The sequence below is a fragment of the Typopeltis vanoorti genome, chromosome 24, assembly GCF_054136105.1.
Source record: "Typopeltis vanoorti isolate ZY-2024b chromosome 24, IOZ_Tvanoo_1.0, whole genome shotgun sequence".
Lineage (NCBI taxonomy): Eukaryota > Metazoa > Arthropoda > Arachnida > Uropygi > Thelyphonidae > Typopeltis > Typopeltis vanoorti.
The window spans coordinates 59,008,891-59,032,603 of NC_143572.1; the positions used below are offsets into that span (position 1 = coordinate 59,008,891).

The window sequence follows — 23,713 nt, forward strand, 5'->3', positions numbered from 1 at the left end:
TTTAGCTTTGCTTTCTTTCCAGATATGTCTCATTGATTACGATTACTACTATGTCATGTCGGTTAACGAATTCCTACAGTCCATGAGCTGTATTGGTTAGACAATATTCATTCCAGTCTACCTGGCCAATAATTCAACAACGAAATTAGAGTTCCGTTGCTTTCATTATAATTATCTCAAATGTAGCGGAAACGATAATTCAAGAGACTACTCCTGCGCCATCCGGAAGGTCATCATTTAATTAATGATCACCAACATGGATTTAGCCACTCTCAATCCATCGCGGATTTCTTTCCCAACTTCACCTATTTACGGCACAACCCATATAAACGCTTCGAGAAAGTCGTGTAGTCACTACTGTCAATTCCATAACATTTTAGGACGTCTGGTACCAAGCCTCCTTACCAAATTCTCATTTGATAGTCAGCGATTTACCTTTTGCGACCGAGTTACAAGTTTCCAGTTTGGTAGTTCGTACAAAGGCAGATGCTGAAGTGACTACGCCCAGTGTTATGTACTTCCAGAAGATGGTGAAAGCCTGGACATCTTGGCGCCGAATGGAATGAGTGGGTTACAAGTGTCCTGAGATTAAAACGTTTCTGGTAGTGGCACATTGGCTGAGTAATTCCCATCCCCCATTCCTCTAAAATTGCAACCAGTGCTGGTCAATATCCATGAACCATTCGGATTCAAACTTGCAGATACAATTTCTCTTCCTTCATTTCATTTTATCTTTCTCCCTACCTCCATTCTATGGAATAGTCTCCCTCACACTTTTACTCAAGGACTATGATCACCAGCTGCTCACTTTACATTTCAACAGATTCTTTCCTTTTCTATAATCAGTTGTCCACACACGACGTTAATGTGTTAGGTTTTTGCGCCCTCTTCTATGAGTAGGATTGATTTAAATATAAAGAAATCATACTTATTTTACATTATAAAAATTATTAAATCTCTGTGGTTAAATATTAGTATAATGTGCTGAGGCATCGTTTCCAATATAACGACGAAATCATAATAGGATTGTAAACATCAACTATCGTTAATTATTTTTATCAATAACTATTACTCACTGCCAACAGAATGTAGTTTATGTGATAAGTTGTGGTGATTGAACTCAAATTCAGTTTTCCGTAAAAATATTTGTTATTGTTGACAACATTCGACTGTCCTTCCCTCTGTTTATCAGTGCTAAGTCTGTCATACACGTTTATGGAAATGGAATATAAATTAAACACAACAAACTGACAGAAAGGTCATTTGGAAATCAGTAATAGGAAGATAGCTTTAAAATGTCCCTTATTGTCTTTTGGAGATAAAAACCTTGAATAATTTATTATTTTATTATTATATGAAATCGTATGACGGTGAAGTAGGTGAACGCAGGTTGTTATATGCAGGAGAGCATATTCTTTGGTCCATTTGCCTACGATGAAAAAGTTGATATGATAAAAATTATCAGTAATTCAGGAAATAGATATTAGTGTTTGTTACCATGACAACTGGTATCGTATTCAGATTTCTTTATGGAGATAAATAAATTGCCTTTGCCCTTTTGTTGCAATCAGATAACGAAAGATAATTAACGATAGTTAGTTTGATAAAGATAAAACTTCTAAAATCATACCAATCAACCATATTCATATATAACTGCGTTAATAGTTCTTCCTTTATATAAACAGCGGAAGAAGTTCTGTATAAACATCAAAGGTTTTGCACGAACGTGGTGAAAAAGTAATTCTACAGGTGAGTAATCTTAATTAATCTTCTCGCTACCTGATCAGTTTTGAAAATTTGGTTATCATCTTCACTTTAAATGCTTCATCTGCTGCATAGCTTCTGATCTCTCTCTCTCTCTCTCTCTCTCTCTCTCCCCCCACTATCTGGAGCAGATATTTTCACCACAAATGAGATATGCTTTCTGCTATAACATTGCTCGCTTTTTTCACAAACAGTATTTGGCAAACAGAATGTTTCACCTACTATGCTTATGCATTCAGAAAAAGATTGAGAGACTACCTCATGGGACTAAACAATGTTGACAATTACTTTACACCTATAGTATAAGAGATCATTATAACTCACATACCATATCCAATTAACATACCAATATACTAACCAGTTAAATCACTTAGGAGACTAATAGATTAACATGTACATGAATCAAACCATGTAAGGTGAGCCCTCATAGATACAGTCACTGGACTCGCAGTGACTGTTTCGAACTAATTTAATTCTCTAGTAACCCAGTATGGCTACGCCCCTTGATTACACATAAATACACAAACTAACTTAATTTATCTAAAACAGCAACTAATTATAAACTACGAAAACTATCCGAAATGTATTTTACTTTATTTGTATATATAAGGAAACATTGTTAGTGATAGTGGATATCCAGCTAAAGGAATATCAAGCTATACATATATAAAAACTTAACTACAAAAGGTTTTCTTTGTTTTCACTTCTCTTACTCCTCTGGCCTTCTTTATTTGTTAACATTTTTCATCCCTAATAATAATTGTAACTGCTCGAATTTGTACACTGATTTTTTTTAATGAATTCTAACCTAAAAAATTAGAGATGTCCTAAGGGTTGCTAATGTGAAAATCCCTCCTCTAAGGAACAAATACGGAGATTTTCTAAGCCATTTTAGATCTCCAATAAGTAGGATAATAACAGTGTCTGACACTGGACGATGAAATTCATCTCCCATCTAAACACGTTCGCAAACATCCATGCTTCAATGGTGTTCGAACCTAAGGCCTCTTGGGTAAAGAGAACAGAAGTACTATCCAATCTCTCAACCAGGCTGGCATATAATGATATATTAAAGAATAAAATGGGTCCACCGTATTTTATCATTAATAAACTGGGTAGAAATCTTGGGTTTACTTTTGCCACTGTAAAAGTCTACATGCAAAAGATACGTCCATCATACCGTAATGAAGGTAACACTTATTTGGCCACAATGGAGGTAAACCCGTAAATCTGGAGGTAGTGACCGCCATCAAGATAGACAAGTTCGACAGCACTCTTTTTGCTTTATGTTCATTAAGTGCACTCTTAAAGACTGTGCTTTCTTCCAGTTTTAAACTCAGACTACATGAGTTTCTTCAAATGACACTGGTATCCATGATTTTCAACATTGACACTCGTCTAGTTTCTTTCATTTTAAAAAAAAGTAGTAAAGACGGTTTCAAGAAAACAGCCTTCGAGCTAATTGTTTCCAGTTGTTGCTTATACGTGAAATATGGTGGTGCGCGTGGACAGAGAAGATGGTCAATTTGAAATGCGATGTTGTAGAGAATGGCAGTGGTGGTTGCATAACATATAGGGCTTGAATGTGGTGCACATCATTGATATTGGAATTAGGACCTCTGATATTAGTGAAGTCAATAGGAAAGATTTTTTATTCAAAGGAATTATTATATTTTATAGGATTTTTTGGTGTATATTTTGCAATTTATTTGAGAATTTGTTGATATTTTAAAGATTGTTGATGTTTTTTGCGCGAGATTTTTTTCAAACACAGTGACCCTGGAATTTTTAATAGTGGTGATCATGGTTTCGAGTAAGATAATGGGAAATTAAGCGAGCGGGGAGGGGAGAATTAACCTCTCGGGGCTTCGCCATTCCTACACAGGGAGTACTAGACTCCAGTACAACCTGCAAAATAATCAGCAGCAGAATGTTTGCCAGTGGAACAGGACGTCTCCCGAAGAGTTAACAATAAGTACGGTCCGTGTACCACTGACGGTGGTCTGCTGAATCTACTTGACCACTATAGCCTGGAATGGAGGAGAAACTCATTCCTTGTTAAAAAGATTATGGAAAATGGTATCTATCCCTGCTCGTGTATCTTGCGGTGAAGTTTCTAAAATGCTTTTCCTATAAGTTACTTTTATATTTTCTGCTCCGAATCCTTCGAAACAACCAAGCGAAGTTCCTTATGACCTGAAAGAGTGTGGAATGTACGCTACAGAGCAAAGTAATTATTAGTTAATATGAGTTTGTGTTGGATGCGGTATTTATTTTGTTTCTGTTTATTTAGACATAACAATGTCAAGAACGGAGGTTTTAACTTCGCTAAACATTGAAGATAATTATAAGGAGGAGGATCTAATCTCACACGAATATGAATTCGACAATAGTCTGGATGACATATGGGTCTGTTTCAAGGTAAGAATTCGAACTTATATTGTATATTTAAGTAAACACTGATAGAAGTAATATATTCTATTAGGAAACCATTCTATTAAACCGCGTATCTCTAGTAAGAGGTAGAAACGGACGATAAAAATCATCTACTACCACCTAAAGACATCGCTACTGATTTAAGCTAAGAATCTGTAATGAGAAAACTGAAGCAGTTTTTCACAGCTAATAATCACAGCTTAATTTAGTAGTAACTTAAGTATTAAATAAAGGAATAAATGCAGTGACACCTTTTATACTCGAAAGAGAGCACGAGGAACACTTTTAACTTGACTAACTTTTGAAAATCGGTAGAAACTCTTAATCTTCACTGATTGTTGAGTTCATGATTGTGATGACTTTGCGGAATTATGGTTCTGTTGGCGATAAAGAAAGTCCCAGTTATTGTTTATATGCTTTTTAGAAACACATTAATCGTCTTTTTTATTTTAAAATAGATTATGATATTTTTTAAGTATTTCTATTACAAAATAACTTGAAAATATTACGATGATATTACATTCGATTGAATTATGATGACAAATTATAAACATTATATGAAAAATACATGATCGAACTATGAAAAGCAAACTATTTTGATACTTTCTTACTCTACAGGACAGATATAAGAAATATTATTCAGAGGAAGATGAATTGTTAGTGGCAGGATCAAAGAAGGTAGGAAAACATTCTATCTTGTTGTTCTTTGTTAATATTCGAAATGTTTACTGCATAGAAATTTTAATCGTTAATTTTAACCTTTTATTTATTGTGCTTTTGTAATAATTTATGCAGGGTAATAACTATCACAGTTTATTTCGCAAATTAAAAAAAAAGCAGTTCAACGTAGAGAAAATGTTTATTTTTGGAGGGAATATCAACTACACCTAGCAGGTAGAAGATGAATTGCTGTCACTGTACCCACACACGCACACACGCACTCACGCACGCACGCACACCTTAGTGCAGCGTTTCCCAAACTTTTCTTACGACGGAACACTTCACAAATCCTGAAATTTTAACGGAACACCGTGGTCATAGTCGAATATCATTGGTCTCGTATTCAATGTATAGCTAAGCGCACACTACCGCCGAAGCAGGCTGTATCGCAAGCGACAGCGCACACTACAGGTGTGCCGGACCTGAGCGAATCGCATTGACCTTGCTTGTGACGGCACGTTTCCTAGAAACGTGCCGTCACAAGCAAGGTCAATGCGAACTTGTCGCAGCATTTAAAACCATTCCAGGCTCATTAATTTTGATATTTTTTCACGGAACACTTATTCACTTTCTGCGGAACACAGTTTGGGAAACCCTGCCAATATGTATACTGGAGGCCTAAAGAGTATTGCGAAACCGCATATGAACCCATAACTTGCTCCTTTGTATGTCATACAATGGAACAAGTTATATGCAGCAAGTTATAATGGACCAATGAGTCAAAAGGATTCCAACAGGCCGGCAAATAATTCTGCTAGCATATACACTGCCAGATCGTTCTTGGACAAAGGGAATCCTACTGTCAGTGGTATGCTGGAGTCAGCACTATCGAGGCAATGTCATGGCAAGAAAGGCTGAAAGTTGACGTTCTGTACCTATTAACCAAATTGAAGTTTTCTTCTTTGTTGACCTTGTTCAATCTCTCTCTCTCTCTCTCTCTCTCTCTCTGTATGGCCGACATGTCCATGTGTCTGTCGCTTCGCTATATGCATCTCAGTACACGCTTTCCAACTATTTCCAAATCAGAGCAAAAAAGTACAACAAACGATCACTGTCAATGCAGTGAATAAAAACTTTCTTAAACCCTATCTTAACCAAAATTGCAAAACAAGAAAAACACTCTGATTAAAAAAACTACACCAAACACCCACCTACCATACAGCAAATCACTTTCACTCCCACTTCACTAACTTCCCTGTCATAAAACTTCGACATAAGTGACCAAATTATCACTTACAGACATCCAGACTACGATTTCTAGTTGTGCGAGAAATCCAAATTACAGCTTTAACACCCACAATACACAGGTGAGATCCAATAATGCTTGCCAGAGGATGTCCAACTTAGAATCCTTTAATTATAACCACCTCTGGCTTAAGGTTTCCTTTCCTCATTTAATAAATTCTGCTGTATTTTTTCACTGTTCAAATTCTTTACAAACTCTAATCTCATCTCTTGAGCATCTTATCTCTGAAAGTTGATGTTCTGTACCTATTAACCAGAATGAAGATTTCTTCCTTGTTGAGCTTATTCTTCACAACTCCAACTAGCTTCTTGTTTCCAATTCCCCCTACTGAGCTGAAAGAAAAGTAGAAGTATTTGCTATAAACAATGATCTAACGCAAATCGTACACCTACCAAACCGTATACCCAATAACCCTTTCCACCTTCTCTCCCAATAACTTTGATCGTGATTAACTCTCTTCATTCTATACTACAGATAGAACTCCTTGGTCACCAGGAATGTAGAAAAAGCATAATTCCTTAAGTAGACCTTCTCAAGGTCTTTGGCATTCCTCACAGTGACAAGGCAAAACCTTTTGATTCCGCAAAAGGGCAAATATATTCCAACCTTTTACCTTTAACATTTTAGGAAATCGGTTGGCAGCTGGTCTCTGCTTCACCGACGTTCAGCTCATTCCAAAAGCGTGCCAAATGAAAGTTGATTTTCATAATCGAAATTGGTATTTGTGTATTTGTATATTCAAGTTTTTGTTCTAGGACAGTTTTTGATACGTTACATGATGATTAAAATCCAGTGTCTTTTTGGCCTGGAAGAAAAATGAGAAAATCACTGTTACGTACCCATGTTATCAAAGATTCAAGAAATCGAAAAAGGTCAGCGGGGAATGCCATAAAAATTATGACTGCAGTTGGCTCTATAATTGACTTTCTTTTGCAGTCTTGGTGTCACAATAGTTATCATGAAGCTACAAATATTCTTTAGAAAAAGAAGAACTCTTACAAATATTCTATTAATCTAAATCTCTTTAGTATAGTGTAACGTTTTCTAATCTCTGTAATTAAACAGTTAGAACGAAATGTTAACTTAATTGCTTAGTGTTGAAAATATTATCAAGTGTTTTTAGCTCTTCAACACCTAACTGGTGTAATTGTAAAAGATACTGATGTAATTTCTCTTATATCTGGAAATTACAGAGCGAAGATAGTAGGCGACGAAAAATCTGGGAAGAAAATGTCAAAAATATAAACCATCATAACCTTTTAGCGGATTTAGGAAAGTACACGTTTACCATGGGATTCAATGAATTTACTGACCAGGTAAGTTCATTTCTAATGACATTCCTATATTTTGGAGTACATAAAAGGTAACTAATATTAATAGAAAAACAATAAGCAACGTATATTGTTCTAAACTGATTCCCAAAGAAACTTTATTCCATCTGAATTGTGTGTACTGTCGGACCACAAATGCGAGAACCATGGTTGGCAGATTGCCAAGAGTCAATTCATTTTGAAGTGGAGAAAGGAATAAGGCGATATACGAATTCGTCACCAACACGCCAAATCACGTGGTTTATTACGTAAAATTTTGCAACTGTCGTACAATCAAAATAGTTACCAGTTTAAAAACTAGAATTTTCATAAAAGAAAGGCTAATTTTCCTACTCATGATAATAAACACTCATCCCATGAAAGGCATTGATTATCCTATTATCGGAATGGATTCGCTTTCTTCTTCCATGTGCAGAAGTGTCGAGAGGTCCCCTCCTCTGAGGTCGGACAGTATGTTATATGTGCAGATGTTTTGTGTGGAACAAATAGGCTACTCCGGAGAAATATGCATGTCGGGAGCTATCAAGGAAGCCAAGAAGAAAATAAAACATAATTCAGAAATGGCTGACGCATAACAGAAACAAATCACCGATACTGTAGCAATGCACAATTTGTGCCTATATTATTATAATATTTTCGTCAGAGTATTCGACGAATAATTGGAAATATTACGAAATCCCATTCAATGCATCAAGGAATGAGGATCCATTCTGCATTTCGAGTTGTTTCGTGAGGATCTAGGCCCATATGATGCACTACATCGCTAGACACCATAATACACCATAATACATCAAGTGCAACTTTGTTGATCTACTCCAGTAGTTTAAATGTCCCTTAATGTGTTCGCTTATCGTTATAAACCCAGTTATTGTAGTATCAAGTAATTTTATGTCGCATTCGTGAAGAAGGGTAAAGTAATGGACACGAAACCGAACATTACTTTAACATATTACATTGAAGAATGAATGAATGTCGTCGAATAGGACTAAATATCCTGAACATATCTCCACAAAACTCTTGGATTCATCTTGTCTCAGAAACATGAAAGTATCTAGGTTCATAAAAAGGTAAGAGAATATTTTAATAAAGACGTGCAGTTGCTTAAAATTGAAGCATCAATCTGAATATTTAAATATTTATACATTTTCTTGGTCCAATAACTTGGGCCAACAAAATTTAGAGGGAATTGTCCCAGTTGTCGGATCACATATGCGAGAACCTTGGTTGGCAGATTGACAAACTGTGAACAGTGATTACTCTCTACCTAGAGAAGAAGTAAAAAGAGCCATCTTAAGATCAAAATCGGGAAGAACAAGAGGAATTGGGAATAGTCTAACAGAACTACTTAAAGAGAGGGGAGAACATGCTGTTAGTGCACTCCACAAAATTTGCCAGCAGATATGGAACACTGCTACATTGTAGATTAGAAACGACAACAAAGTAATACGACTGATTGAATTCATGTACTCATTTATTGAAATGACGGTTAAAATCAAGGGGAATTATGGGATAGTAGAACAAACATTGCAAAAGCAACACGAGCACTCCAAAATCTAAAACCACGATGAACAGATAACGAGCTTATCGACAATCTAGTTGATTCAGTTCTTCTATACGGAAGCGAAACGTTGACGCTCTTAAAAGAAGATCAAAAGAGGTTGCTGGCATTTGAAATGAGGTGCTATTGACGATCCCTAAACATACCATACACTGATCACATCACAAATGTTTGAAGTAAGACAAAGAATCAGTTCTTTCGTCGGTCCAAGATAACAACATAACTGAGATTGTTAGGAAACAGCTTACGTGGCTTTCATCATTTCAACAGATCCAATGAACTACCAATGGAAGTTCTTGAAGGACGTATTCCATGAATGTATATATATATATAAAATAGCTTTATACGCATGCAAAAGTGATAGAAATTTCAACGCAAACATGTTTGTCTGAAGTGTGCCCTCGAGTTCGAGGGTATGAAAATCGTCAAAAACCTGACGATTTTCATACACTGATGGTTAAAAATAACAAACTATTAGGTTGTCATGTTAATAATCAGTAATGTTTATAAAAGTGATAATAATCGGAACGTCCACTAAGAATTGTATATAATATCCTCAATATTTCAATGAAATCTAGGCTGAAAAGGAACTGCAAGGGCTCACTGGATGCTTACGGAAACCAAACCCCAAGCTCACTGGATGCCACATGAAAGAACCAAGCTTTCGTTCGGATTGTGAGAACGTTGAGAATTCAGCCGCTCCTCCATCCAACATTGCAACAGCGAAGGAGTAAAAAATCGCGTAAGTTAACTGATTATTTATTCTTCTTTTTATGACACAATAAATTGTTTTTTGTCAGATTATGTATAGAAGCTTATGATGAGAAATGCTAATAAATTAAGTTCTTTTTCTTACCAAAATTCGATTGAAATGTTTTCGAATTTAGTTTTGCAAATGAATCAGATGAGCACATTTCTATCTCGACAAATAGACAAAAATTTAACATATAAATTTACGGTATGCCAATGGGTTCATCCATATCAATAATATTCTTGTAAAAAACATTTTATAAAATATTGACCCAAAAAATTTAACTCCATCACACAGTGTTTCTGTATCATCATCAATATTCCGTCTATGTACACCATTTCTGTTGAACAGTAGATATATTAACCGGTTTTTATTATACGTAGATTTGCAGCAAAACTCAACCCCAGCAATCGAATGCCATATCTTCTATTTGAAACCCATAATCTCAAAGACATAACCGTATAAGCAGCTGGCTCTCTTTCGATGATAATCCTAGCATTTCTGTCTACGGTGAACAAAATTCACACAAATCAAAATATATATGCTGACAAGTTGCATCTGCACACCATATAACAATCGAATATGCATAATAGATTTCTGAAATTGCTTTTATCACTAAGACGTTATTCCTTACTATTTCTTTCATTCTAGCATCCTTTTTCCCTTCATTTCATTTACAAAAGAAAAGTTCGATCTTTGGTGAGTTCCCAGGTGTTTACAGGATCCCTTGTTGTTGAACATTACAATCATTGTTAAGAACGTAATATATCTGATCCCTGTTGATCTAAACAGGGTTATTGTACCACCGAACATCGAATCAAAACGAGAAGTTTCAGCTCTTGCAGTTGAGAAAGATTATTTATGAAGACCTTCTTGTACAGTAAACAACATTTATTTCTTCGTTCGTATTTCCGAAGAGATCATCTACATGGCAAAACGTTTTACAACAATCTAGTTATTTCGCGAAGTTTTTCATTAAATCCTAGTAATAATTAAATAAAAAAATAATTAAATCCTAGAAAGGAATAATTAGATGTGAAAAGATTCATACTGTCCTGTCAAGTTCATTTCAATCCAGGACGTTCGCTATTATCGATCTCTTCCTGAGATATATATATGGTGCAGTATAAAGTTAAGATGGTCAGGATCTAATCCCTTCTATCTCGCAGTAAGGATGTTATGTTTGTAGATATGTGTGTTTACGGGACTGATTTGCCAGTTTTGATCGACAACAAAAAAACACCAATTTCCTGGAGAAAAACCTCTCCTCCTCCGTATAGGAGCGGCTAACTCACCATTCCATTCATACCACCGTACTGTAATTTGAATTTGTTTTTTAACTTTTTCTCTGAGTCATTATTCCAGCTCTCATGACCCCAGTTGATACCCTGGTCACGTATTACTTTAACCCTCTCATGTATGAATTTTTATATTCATTGATAAAAAAATTATAATGGCTTTATACAGTACCATTTAATCTTACAGTATTACCATGAATTGATTAATTTTGCTAAATGTGTGTCCTGTATATGTTAAAAATGATGTCCTCATCTGAGGACATCATGCACTAAAGCCAATAGATTACAAACATATTTCTATGGCAATAACTTTGACTAAGTAATTTATTTTCATTAAAAGACATTACAAGGATGACAAAACAGATTATAAACAATTTATATTTTGCTGCAGAACTGCAGGAATGATCAGCATTTGAATTACTTAGTAAATACAAAAAAGTAGAACAATTAGAATTTGCAGTAGCGCTATGTAAATCAAGAACAGTCTTATTTTCTTTGCCTCATTTTGTATGGAAAGACTGAAAACATTCCGGACAGATTGGAACCTCATATCTACCACAGATGTACACTGCAAGAGTGAAACAAGATAAATCTCTGCAGCGATTAGCACTTCTTGTTCTTCGGTAAGTGTTTTCCTTGAATGTTTTCCTCTAAACGGTGGTTCAGTACCAGCAAAGGGATTATCTTTCTCACTAAAACCACGCTGGTTGTCTCTGCAATGGCATATGACCAGCAACAGCTGTATTTTGCACACGAGCTAGACTTTGAACGTTGTGAGTCTGACCAGCAGGGGAAGGACACTGAACATCACTGTCTTCACTTGAAGTGTCACTCTCAGTAGGATCATTTTGTGATTGCTGGTATGTAGGATCATCATCAGAATCACTGAACTCCAAACCATCTTCAGACTCCTCCCACAGTTTTTCAATCTCTTCTTCAGTAAGTCTCTTGTGGTAATAGGCCTTTTTAATGCCTGATGGACCTGGCTTTTGGTTATTCATCTGCAAAAGAGATGATAATGCCAATTAACAGACTTAACGTTCATTTATGTTTGTAAAAATAAAATAAATATTTGCAAGAACTTTCTAACCTCAAACTATTTGCAGCATAGATCACCTTACAAACATATTGTCCTCATGGGAAGACAGTTTGTTTTCAAGTTCGTTTTATGAATATGGTAATAAACATGAACAAATTAAATCTGCTCACTCCATCTACAAAGTATAGCAATAGATTAAACCATACTAACCTTTCCAGAGGACTCATAAAATCAACAAATTCAAATCGACAAAACAGCAGATTTTCACTTCCTCCTTGACACCACCATGCACTGCAGAGAGATTGGTATTCCTGTAACTCTGTTGAAACTCCTGCCATCTGGTGTAGTTTCTAAGAACACTTTGGTCTCCCCAGACGAGGACTACATGCATACAGTAGCACTAAATTATGAATGAATAATTATTATGAGGGAAAATATATGTGTGCTCATATGAGGCCCTTATGCATGAGAGGGTTAATAAAGCAACGTTTATATTATGGTCTATCGTGTCTCAATCCAGTTAAATGTTTTCATTTAGTGAAAAATAAAATTGATCGTGAATTATATAATCCGATAATAATTTTCTTGTTTTTTCTTGTTTTTTTCTTGTAGGGACTAAACATTGGATGATCAAGGATTTAACAGAAAGGCCAAAAGAGGAAAATCATTCATTTTCTGTAATGATCACTGCCAAAGAACGTTCATTTTTAAATGTATCACGTTTTGTTCTGTTAACTATTATTCTTAATGTGTTCATTTCACTTATTTCTATTCTTGTTTCGCATTCATACTTTTGTTTCTTTTTGTTAGATCTTTATTTTTTTTCATATACTGAATTTAGACATCATGATATTTGTATTATCCTTAAGGATGTTTTTTTTACTCAATCCTGCTTTATATTTGGAATATTAGCAGTTATTTCTAGGTATTTAAATTTCATTACTTATTCTAATATTTTCCCATTTTGTTTTAAATTGACATCTGACTAGTTCTTTTGCAGTTATCACTGTTTTTGATTTCTCTGTTGATATTTGTGCGTTAAAACTGCTGCATATTTGTTGGCGTTTGTATAATTGCTTCTGAAGATCATCGTCATATTCTGCGAGTAAACCCTACCTCATCTGCATTTGAAACCAAATTTAAATTTTCTATTTTTAAATTTTATTCCATTTCAATTTCTGTTTCTTAAATTCTGTTATTATTTCGTCCATGATTATGCTAAATAAACGTGCACTTAAAGAATCCCCTCATCTAAGTCTGTCCTTATAAGGATTTTCTGTGTATTTGCGTGCTATCTTATTATATATTCATTTTTTTGTGTAATCTTCAATAATTTTTTCAAAGATTTGCAGTGGAATTTTCTAAATCCTTGGGCTTTCGGTAATCTGATTCTCTCTGATAAGTCTTCAAGAAGTCAATGAAAGAGATAAGTATTTGTTTGCTAAATTCATTGATTGTCCTGGTTTTTTTTTTGCCTTATAACAAATATAGCATCAGTATATGATCTTTCCTTATAATCTGGTCTTGATTCTAATTCTTCTTAGATAATTCTTGTAAATATTTGTACAGTGGAGCGCGGCAAATTTATTCCTCGATAGTTTGGGGTTCGGATTTTGCTTCCTTTTTTAATCTTCATTCTTCATTCATTGGGAATCTGTCTTTTCTTGAAGATATGTTTAAATTTCTTATGTTTTCAGCCATTTCTTTACGCCCATGTTTTAGTATTTCATTGTAAATTCCATAATACATATCATGTCATAAAATTAGGCAGGCATATGCAGCTATATTAACTACTCCCAAAATAAGTGCTGTATGATATTTACAATAAAAATGTCTCGAGTTATTTAAAAGTGCTTCATAATGTTACAGAATGGACTAGTTGTGCTGATTATAGATTATATTCGTTATCCTGCTATATAATACCTTGATTAATGTTAGCTAGAAATTGGTAAACAGAACTCTGAATTAGTTTGTTGTTTATAATGATTTACGGCATCCATTATCATTGTACTACTGACTCAACAGCTTTCTTGACATCAAAGGTTAAAAACTATTCTTGTAAATCGTATACAGCGATATTGTTATGATTGAATAAATTCATTGTATTTCTCGCTATTGGTAACCAGTGTTTGTCTATTTTGTTATCATTAAATGATCGTATAGGGATTTGAACCATTGTGTGCAGTGTACACTATAGTTTGTTTGAAAGTTTCATTTTAAATCTTCTAATAAATTCCTAGTTTAGCTTCTCGGTAACTTTCATAACTCTAGATCTGTAGAAGAAAAACTTGATCCTGTCGATTCTGGTTATTACTGACTTAACAAACCTTTTTGCAATCGATTTTATAGATTAGCATTAATCAATAACTTTTTTCCTAAGAAATATTACTTGTTTTTAATCTCGTTACTCAGAAAACGGCTGCAGTGGAACCGACATTAGGGTATATAAAAATACTACTTAGAATTAGAAATATTGCCTCTCATCTACCACTCTGTGCGAATGCATTCAACCTCGGTGATGGTGAAAGGTGGAGACTCACTATCTATTTTCAAGAAGTTAAGGCTAACATGGGTGCCGCTTATTTCCTATAGAAAATGAAAACGGCGTCTGATGATCTTTCAGATCATAAGCTTCAAAGATATTGAAGAAATTAAAAATAAATAAATCTACGCAAACACATGAAATAACCATCTAACTAAATTAGAAAAATTACTAATTTTTTTTATTTAGAAATTTTATTTATTTAGAAATTAGAAATTTTTCTAATTTCTAAATTAGAAAAATTACTTAGAAAAAATTATTTCTACAGTGCTTTGTAGGTTTCATATGCTCTGGCTAATAAACGAACCACTTACGACGATACACAAAATCCTGAACATTAAAAAACCTTAAAAACTACGTAGTTCTACTAAGGAATTACTTCAACAACACTTATCGTAACACCTGAGTCACATATCGCATAACATGATCCACCATAACTAGGCGCTTGAACAACTCATACGGTTTAGCAGTGAGATCGCATCGCATGGCTGCACTGCTGAAACAACAGACCACAAAATTTAAAGCACAAACAGTTACAAAAAACAATAAACACGAACTGTGGGATCTATGTCAACACAGTTAGTATAACAAATAACATCTACATACGCTTCCCAAATCATAACTACAGCATTCAATGCCTACGTTCCATCCAGTGGCAGCTCGTGGCTTGAAATCGTGGGGGTGCTGCAACTTTCGAAATATACATACACACTGTAAGTACAGTGTATACGTGTTTGGATAAAATGTCAAAATTATGGTAAAAATTAAAAAAAAAACTTAAACATGAAAAAATATTGTGTATTATCGATAAAATTATACAGTTTAATATAATTCAAAATTATTTAAAAATTACTACAACAAAATGTTATGCCTTTAATTGCAATGTCGAAATATTTAAAGAGACAGAGTAAACACGATGAGCACTACGAACACTCTACTATGGCGCAAACTGCATCTAAACAACAATGGAACTGAGCCACGGACAGTGCAGCATTACGCTAATAGCTCGCATCTCGTTATGACGTGCATATGCTTGCGCGCGTAGCAATATGACACTGTGGTAAACACAGTGCTTCTAGCGCCCTCCTAAGTGCTACAAGATGGATTTTTATTATTTTTTATACAAAATAAGAGAACTGTATAGGATTGTTGATCATAAAATTAAATATTATAAGCAAATATAAATAATTAATTAAATATATTGGAGAGAGAGAGAGAGAGAGATGTTTTCCGCTAGGAGTGCTCTTTTTTGAATAGCAGTGAGCATTCATAGAGAGGGATTCACTTCCCCAAATACGAAATTGCGCTTTAAGACTGGGTGATTTGGAATTTATAACATATTAGGGGATTACGATTGTATCTTGGTATGATATCCTCTATTCCAGCTTATCAAATGACTTGAAAATGCCAAAACGGCCACTTGAATTTCTCTAGTAGCTATTATTGGCGTTCATATCTTGTCCCAAGATATGGTTGGCTAGGAGATCTCTGGTGGAAAGAGATTCCGCAATCTGTGTTAGTGTTCACTGATTAATTGTTGGACCTCCAAGCGGTGAATAAATTAGCTATCGATTTCCTTGTTTCCTAATGGATTGAGAGGAGGCTATTGAGATAAGAGGTTGATCTCAGGAATTTTAAATTACTTTTTCGGGTATAGCTAGATATAGGCTTGATTTCATGAGGTTGGGTGACACCAGACGAGTACGACAAGTGAATTCATAGCCGACATAGGACGGTTGTTAATTCTGGAATACAACTGTGTATGATTGAGGAAATACCATCTCTGGATCAGGAAACTAATCTCCAGATCGTTTTCACAGTCCATAAAGAGATCGCGCTAACATTCCTTGGTCGTATTAAGACTTGGAGCATAACACAGATGTCTAGAGATCAGCTTTAAATTTTGATGATGTAAAAGAATAATAGATAACACTTTTTCTCTCTCTCTCTCTCCAATGCTCTTGAACTTTTCTTAACCATAACCGATAATTTAGGTGGAATTTAAAAGTGCAACGTACCACGTGGATTGCAATTTCTATTTTTACCCCCACAATCACCAACCGTCTCCAGAGAGTATCATGGAATTAATCTCGGTGGCTAAATGCCCAACTGCATTCACTATTTCTGTTCAAGCCAAGATTTAACAACTGGCGGGAAGGGTCAGCCAACGGAAAAAGATGAAACTCACCATTCATTCACTCTGAGTCGACATTGAAGTTTGTAACGACTGAAAAACAACCATTGAAACACAAATCCCACTTTTAAACGACCAAATGCAATTACATCGTATGTAACGTCGGTTGTACCTTCTGATCCTGTGGAAAGACTGTCGGTTGTAACCCCTATTCATCAGCACTTCCACCTGGTTTTCCTCAACATGGCAAAATTGAAACAAAACCTAAAGACAAACCTGACTTCCTAGCATCGTTCTTCTCGTCTAATCTTGCTTAGTTAGTCAATTTAAATCACTTCTTACAATAAAAGGCATCGCTTTTCATGTCACTTATGGTCCTTCGGCACAAAAGCATCAAGGAATCTTTAATTAATGAAAATACCAAAAACGTCTTTAAAAAGATTTGCTTCAAAAACTACCATTCATTTTTATCGTCCCTACCTACCTTTATACATATGACATCTGCTCAGCATAAAAAAAAACAAGCCGATAATCATTCAATTTAAAAAAAAGGAGATGAAGATTTATTATCAAACTAGTGAATGCTATTAACTTACTTTTCTCTAAAATAATAAATATGGTGAACATAGCCAACGTCTTCAGAGATGAAACTGGCTAAGTCGACTAGGAGATCCACAGAAGATCTCTCTCTCTCCTTGTTGACATAGACGTAAGATTTGGAGAATGATATTCTGTTGCACGTAATGATGCAAGAGCTCTAACATTGAGTTTGTGAATGAATTTGATCAGGTTCGAGATTGCGTTTGATCAGAGCTGACATTGATTGAGTTTGAGATTGAGTTCGGTCAAGTTGAAATCAATGCTTGCTCAGGATATTTCTTGAATGGCAGATTTCTTTCTGATCGGTTACTCATGTCATGGAGGACGGTCTCTTCTTCACACCCATTCGCCAATTTAGGAGTTTTCCAAGGCCCTGTTTATCTCTTACATTATTTCTCATATTTCGTAATGACTTTCTGTCACTAGTAACCAATCCTTATCTATATTCTTACAGTGGCAGTACTTTCCTCCTCCATCTCATTTGAAACATTTTTATAGTGACCGAACATCACAAGTTTGTATACCTTAAACATAATTCTTGATACTGTTTTCAAGTCTAGTGTGGGTTAACATATTCAGCTTGAATATTGCTAAAAAGCAATCCTTTCTTCCTTCTTTCTCGCTAAAAACTGCTTCATCTTTCTCTCTTTACCACAGATGATGCCAAATTTCTAGACAAGATCAGCGCTATTATAGAATATTGTTCTCATGTTGGCAGTGATGCATCAAGAATCTCCCTAAAATTCTTGATGCTATCCAGAGGAGTGTCATTCAGTTGATAAATAATTCCTCTCACTTCAATCATTATCCCACAGATGGCTGTAATTTTTCCACAGGTACTTCCAATGATATTACTCTAGGAAGTGAAATCCATCATCCGTCACCAAATCGACCGACACACGAGTGGAACCTGATGGACTGATGGACAAACTGTTGGACTACAAATACTTTTGTAGTCCAATAGTAAAGGCATTGCATCTGATTCATCTGTCCTTCCTCTTTTATTCTATCTCTCCCTGTTCTCTAAAACAGCCTTTCTTACGAAACGTTCTTCAAGGACTACAACCTTCAGCTATTCAAGGAGAATGGCTCCTAAAATGCAGTCTTACAGCACTAATATACTGTATGTTTTGCAACATCTTTCTCTGTTGGATCAACATGAAAATAAATGCTACGCATATTAACCTTCGTCAAAACAGACTCTCCTGTTCCACACTTGCCATCAAAACCGACCCTTATAAATGCAGAATACGACGAAACTCCTCGTAGTCCAAGGCAAATGTCTGTTCTTCCTCTTTGAGAGGACGCTACCCAGACAGCCGAGTTTGTCCACGAATGTTTTCGAAGTCCACTACTCAATGTTATTCTTTTGCGGATTGAATTGAACAATATAATTATGAGTTCAACGAATGAAAATTGCAACGTCAAGCTTATTTAGCTTCTCGTTCATCAATAGTTTATGTTTTCAGATTTTAAGTGAACAAAAATTATAAATGATCCATACGCGGACCAAAAACAATTACTGAAACAATTCATCACTGCAAAATACGTAATAAATATATTTAAAATTGATGAAATAATTTTATTTTTAGAAAATATTTTTTGTATGAAACAAACAAAAATTGAAAATGATGTATTGGTTGTCTGTTTCTAATCTAATATATTAGAATATAATCTTAATGAGCGTTGATTTCCATAGTAAATTTGAATTCGCCTTGTTCTGCCAAAAGATGCATTTTTGATATTTTCTTCTCAGATTTTATGCCTACATCTGTCTTCATCTTTAATCTCATTCCGTAGTTTATAGAAATATCAGGAATCATATTAGCATCTAAGAGAACGCAATCGGTATTGCCTTTCATTTTCTTAAATGAAATTTTGCATTTTGTAAAACTATTTAACAATAAAAACTTGAGTAGTTGTAATAGTCAGTTAATTTTCATCGCATTCACATCTTTCTATGAATCCATCAGATTTAAGATGGATGGATGCTCTCAGACTTCTATTGGTTCACAAGTCCCTTTTGCGCTCTACCAGAAATTCCATGATAGATAGGCCATGTCGTAAAAGAAATATTTATTTTTTACGACATTTACGTACTTGGATAAATCGTCATTAAAGATATACAACAGAAAAAAATCTATAAAGACATTCTCTCTTCAAAGTATTGTATTTTTTGACAAAAAAAGACCAACAACTTATTCCTATGTTAAGTTATCTTTTTTCTTCCTCTGATGAAGAACCTCTAAATCTCGAAGCACAGGTACCTGCATACGGGTTCTTACACTTTACCTGTCCAGAAAGATATTATTATGATCATTTATGTTGCGCAGTCAAGTATGATATTTCTCATCGAATTTTCAGACGCACTGGTGCAGTATACTAACCATTTACAAAAATAAGACAGCATGGAATAATGCAGTTATGAAATCGCCGAAACAAGTAGGGTTTAAACATGATGTCGACCTGGATCTGACACCAACCTACCAACAGGCTGTGGGTCCCATTTCATCCGTGAGCATGAATATTTATGGTTTCATTAGACGGGAAATTAATTGTGTTGTCCATTCTCCCATTGGCCATAATGTTTACCACATAATTGACCACCTATCAGCTTACTGAGGGGGATAAACAATCTTCACAAAATTATATTGTTGACTTCAAGAACAGAGTTTTCAGGATTATGTAAACAATAAATTAAGCATGGAACAGTTCATTAATAACATTTTTTTTTGCAAAATATAGAGAAGAAACATATTAAAATTACCGGCCCGTAAACTAAGAAATATTTCGATGAATAGGGAAATTACTCAAAGAGATATGATATCTCTTTGTGTATGATAAAATTCCACACGGAGTTGGAATTTTATGTACGGTTTTCAACATACCAGACATTCCCCAGACAGTTCTTTATCTGGCTCAGATTTCACGGAACAGGACTTTGCTCCTGGATTTGTTTTTCTAACATGTTTTTCAAATTTTTGGGAAGTGGGTCATCTCCGTGGTTTGTGGTCGCCAGGAAGATGGCAGAATTCGCTGTCATGCTCGAGCTGAACCACTGCTAATCGTGGAACAATGTTCTGATAATCCTTGGAGGACACTCGACCGTTCAGCAATATCATGGGACCCGTTCCTTACCAACAAAACCTGCCCCACACCATGACACTACCTCCAGAACCTCAAGTTGCGTTTACAAGGCAAGCTGGGTTCATTGCTTGACGGGCTACAACCAGACTCTCTGCCTCTCGTCGCTACAGAACAGCGAAAATGAAACGATATCCCCTTAGCATGATCTTCAGAAAAGGAAACAAATGGACTCAGTTATGATCTGAGTTACCAAGAGGAGAAATGACAGAATGTTCGGAATGAGAGTTGGTTATGAAAGCAACCAAGGCGGTGGAAGAATGATTATGTGGTATGCTGATGGATTAATGAATGAATTGTTTCAAAACATTAAGAACCTTAAAAATCTCGGCATTTCTTCTAGTTCTGAAGAAACATCACGTTTCAGGCTGGACCGGAAGACCATTCTGGAAAATTTTATACCACGGGGGGGGGGGGGGGGGGGATCAAAGAGAAACTGAGTTTGGCACTCTCTTAAATGGGATGTTAGATATAACGTATTCATAGTTACCATCCGTGTGACAAAGGAATCACAAGGATAGTGAAATTATTTATTCATTTATTTTAATTTACATCCCAATCCACACTTATTAGAAATATATGATTTACAAGATTTCTCTCTATTGTGCCTACTGGACAAAATTTGAAAATAAAATAGAAACATAATATCTCGTTATACATATCAACGAAAAGAATATGTAATGTTGTTTGATAGTTTCAATTAAAAATTAGGTAATACAAAGAAACATGCTGTTTATGACGTATTTCTTTCATCTTTTAAAATTTTAAAATTTTAAATTTTAGCTTCTTATATTCTGTAATGAGCATCGAAACCAGTTAGCCGTTTTCTGAATTAGAATTTAACATTAATCGATTTCAATTAAACTGCACTTCGTGTTTTGTTAAAAAAAAAACAGATAACGAGTTGCCATTTCTGGTCGTTGATCGTATTGATAGACACAAAGTGAAAATTAAATGGAAGTGATTACACTCCTACATATTTAGATTGCCATGTTAATTTTATCAATAGTGATAACCTTATGCAGAAGGAATTTTAGTGTTGTTGCCGTTACAAATGTCATAATACCAGAAATGTAAAACGAACTTTATGATAATTACACTGAGTCATATGCTTGCTGAAAGATTGTGAAAGTCGATCGTAGTTTTCATTGTGGATCTACGACAAAATCAGAATTGTATCCTTGGGATACGATAAATCCCAAGGTTACGATTAATGAATAAATATGACGATCAATTTAAAAAATGTTTAAAATAAGTTACACGATTTATTCTACCGAAGTTAAAAATTACAATGGACGACTTACCACACTCATCGAACGTGACCTTACGGTGCTACGAAGGCCAATAAGTAAAAACGGCTACTCGTCAGCCGATACGTTGAATGCGAGTCCTGGACATCGAATGGAACATGAATTTGCACAGAAACCTTCAGAACCGAGGCTCACAATGTGGGTTTCCATGGCAAGGTCACAGTATGCAAGTCCCACATTACCCAAACCAAATGAAGCGTCGTATTCAGTGGTTCAAGAGCGTGTACGGTGGACGTGGAAACTTGGAAAGCTGTGTTATAGAGCGACAAATCACACTACACCTTCTACCGAGCAGATAGACGGATGTGGATGACGCCAAGTGAACGTCAGAGTACGTAACCCCAACTGTAAAATTCGAAGATGGTAGTGTGATGGTATGGTCCTGTATTTCCCGGTTTGATCTCTGACTTTTGGTTTTTTGGTGTCACGAAAATTGAACTCCGAACTGTACTGAACATTCTTGATAATGCAATGCTTACTACTTTGTGGGGTTTCTACGGAAATGGTGTCCGTTGTGTTCTTTCCTACCAGTATGTTCAGGTGAAAATCACAAAACCCAAGGACACCTGATGATATTATTATGTACGTCATATGGACAAAATTTCTCCAAATTAGTCCATTATCTGCCTGGACTCCAATACTGTAAAATCTCATATTTCTATCTTTGTAATGAACTTCTTGGAAGCAGTTATATCAATTACCTAAAATTTGATGATCTTCCTCAATGTAATTCTCATATTCAGGTTTATTTCCGTTTTTTATAGATGGTTCAGATGAGAGCTCTACTCCAACAATCCGTAATTTAAATTATACAAGTAACCACTGTGAAACTCCAATATTTACAGTGGTTAGTTAAATATTATCTATCCCCAACTATCTTTATATATTCCTGGTTTTGATGGCTACAAATTCTACAGAAAGGAACTCTGAACGATATTGCAAATAAATTCTTCAACGTCATGTTCGATTGTTCCGTGGTGCTGTAGGCGAAGAATTCATTTTATGGAAGACAATGCAATACTACATCGTACACGAGAAGTGGAGGTACTTCTGGAGACCGAGGATATTAATCGAATCGAGTAACTAGCACGTTCCCGTCCGCGATCTCAACCCATAGAACACGTTTAGGGCGCAATTGGGAGAAGCATTCAAAAAAAAATCAGCTAACACCGTTTTATCCCTTATAGAGAGTAGGCGAGGCCATTTTAGCCCTATCTGACTTTTGGAGACTAAGTGGACAGTTCAGTCTCCACTGGTAGCCAATAACCGATAGCTGGCCCAAGGCTATTACTAATTTAGCGGCACGCAGTGAAGAAACAACTAACAAGTGCCGCCATCTCGTGTTCCCTAACCATAACACAATAGTTTTAATGTCTGAAAATAGTGTGGGTTCGACGGCCGATTTTCTTGAATTTACAGGACGAAAAACCCGAGTTTCCGGGAGAATAAACCCGCTTGTCCCTGCCTGAGATCGACTAACTCGGGAATCAGTCGAAAAAAAAAAAGGCTTGGAAAATGTTCTTCTACTCGGTGAGTTAATTTTAACCCAGGTCTTTCTTTGTGCGATCAAGCGTCGCGGAGTGCAAACGCCACTTCTACTGAGCTACACAGCCTTTCACGGGAGTCGAATTTCTCCTGGAAATTTCCTTCCAGACTAGAAACAAGGTATTATCCTTGCTGTAAATGAGGTAGATTTAACTATACGTCAAATAAAATTGCTGATGATAACGTTGGATTATCTTTAAGAGCGGAAAAGATAAGAACAAAGATAATGAAGATAATGAAACTAATTTACAATAAATATCAAGATAACCTTCATACTAATCTCTCTCTCTGAGTC

General features: G+C 35.4%; 1 protein-coding gene across 1 annotated transcript; it reads left to right on the forward strand.

Annotated features, from left to right (window-relative positions):
- Positions 1-1,647: 1,647 nt before the first annotated feature.
- On the forward strand, positions 1,648-13,510 carry LOC150093269 (protein CTLA-2-beta-like). The gene is made up of 6 exons (XM_090413876.1): positions 1,648-1,749; positions 4,058-4,185; positions 4,819-4,878; positions 7,360-7,482; positions 9,634-9,797; positions 12,756-13,510. The coding sequence occupies exons 2-5, from the start codon at positions 4,066-4,068 to the stop codon at positions 9,787-9,789; spliced, it is 459 nt and encodes a 152-aa protein (XP_090270002.1). The 5' UTR covers positions 1,648-1,749; positions 4,058-4,065; the 3' UTR covers positions 9,790-9,797; positions 12,756-13,510.
- The last annotated feature ends 10,203 nt before the right edge of the window (positions 13,511-23,713 follow it).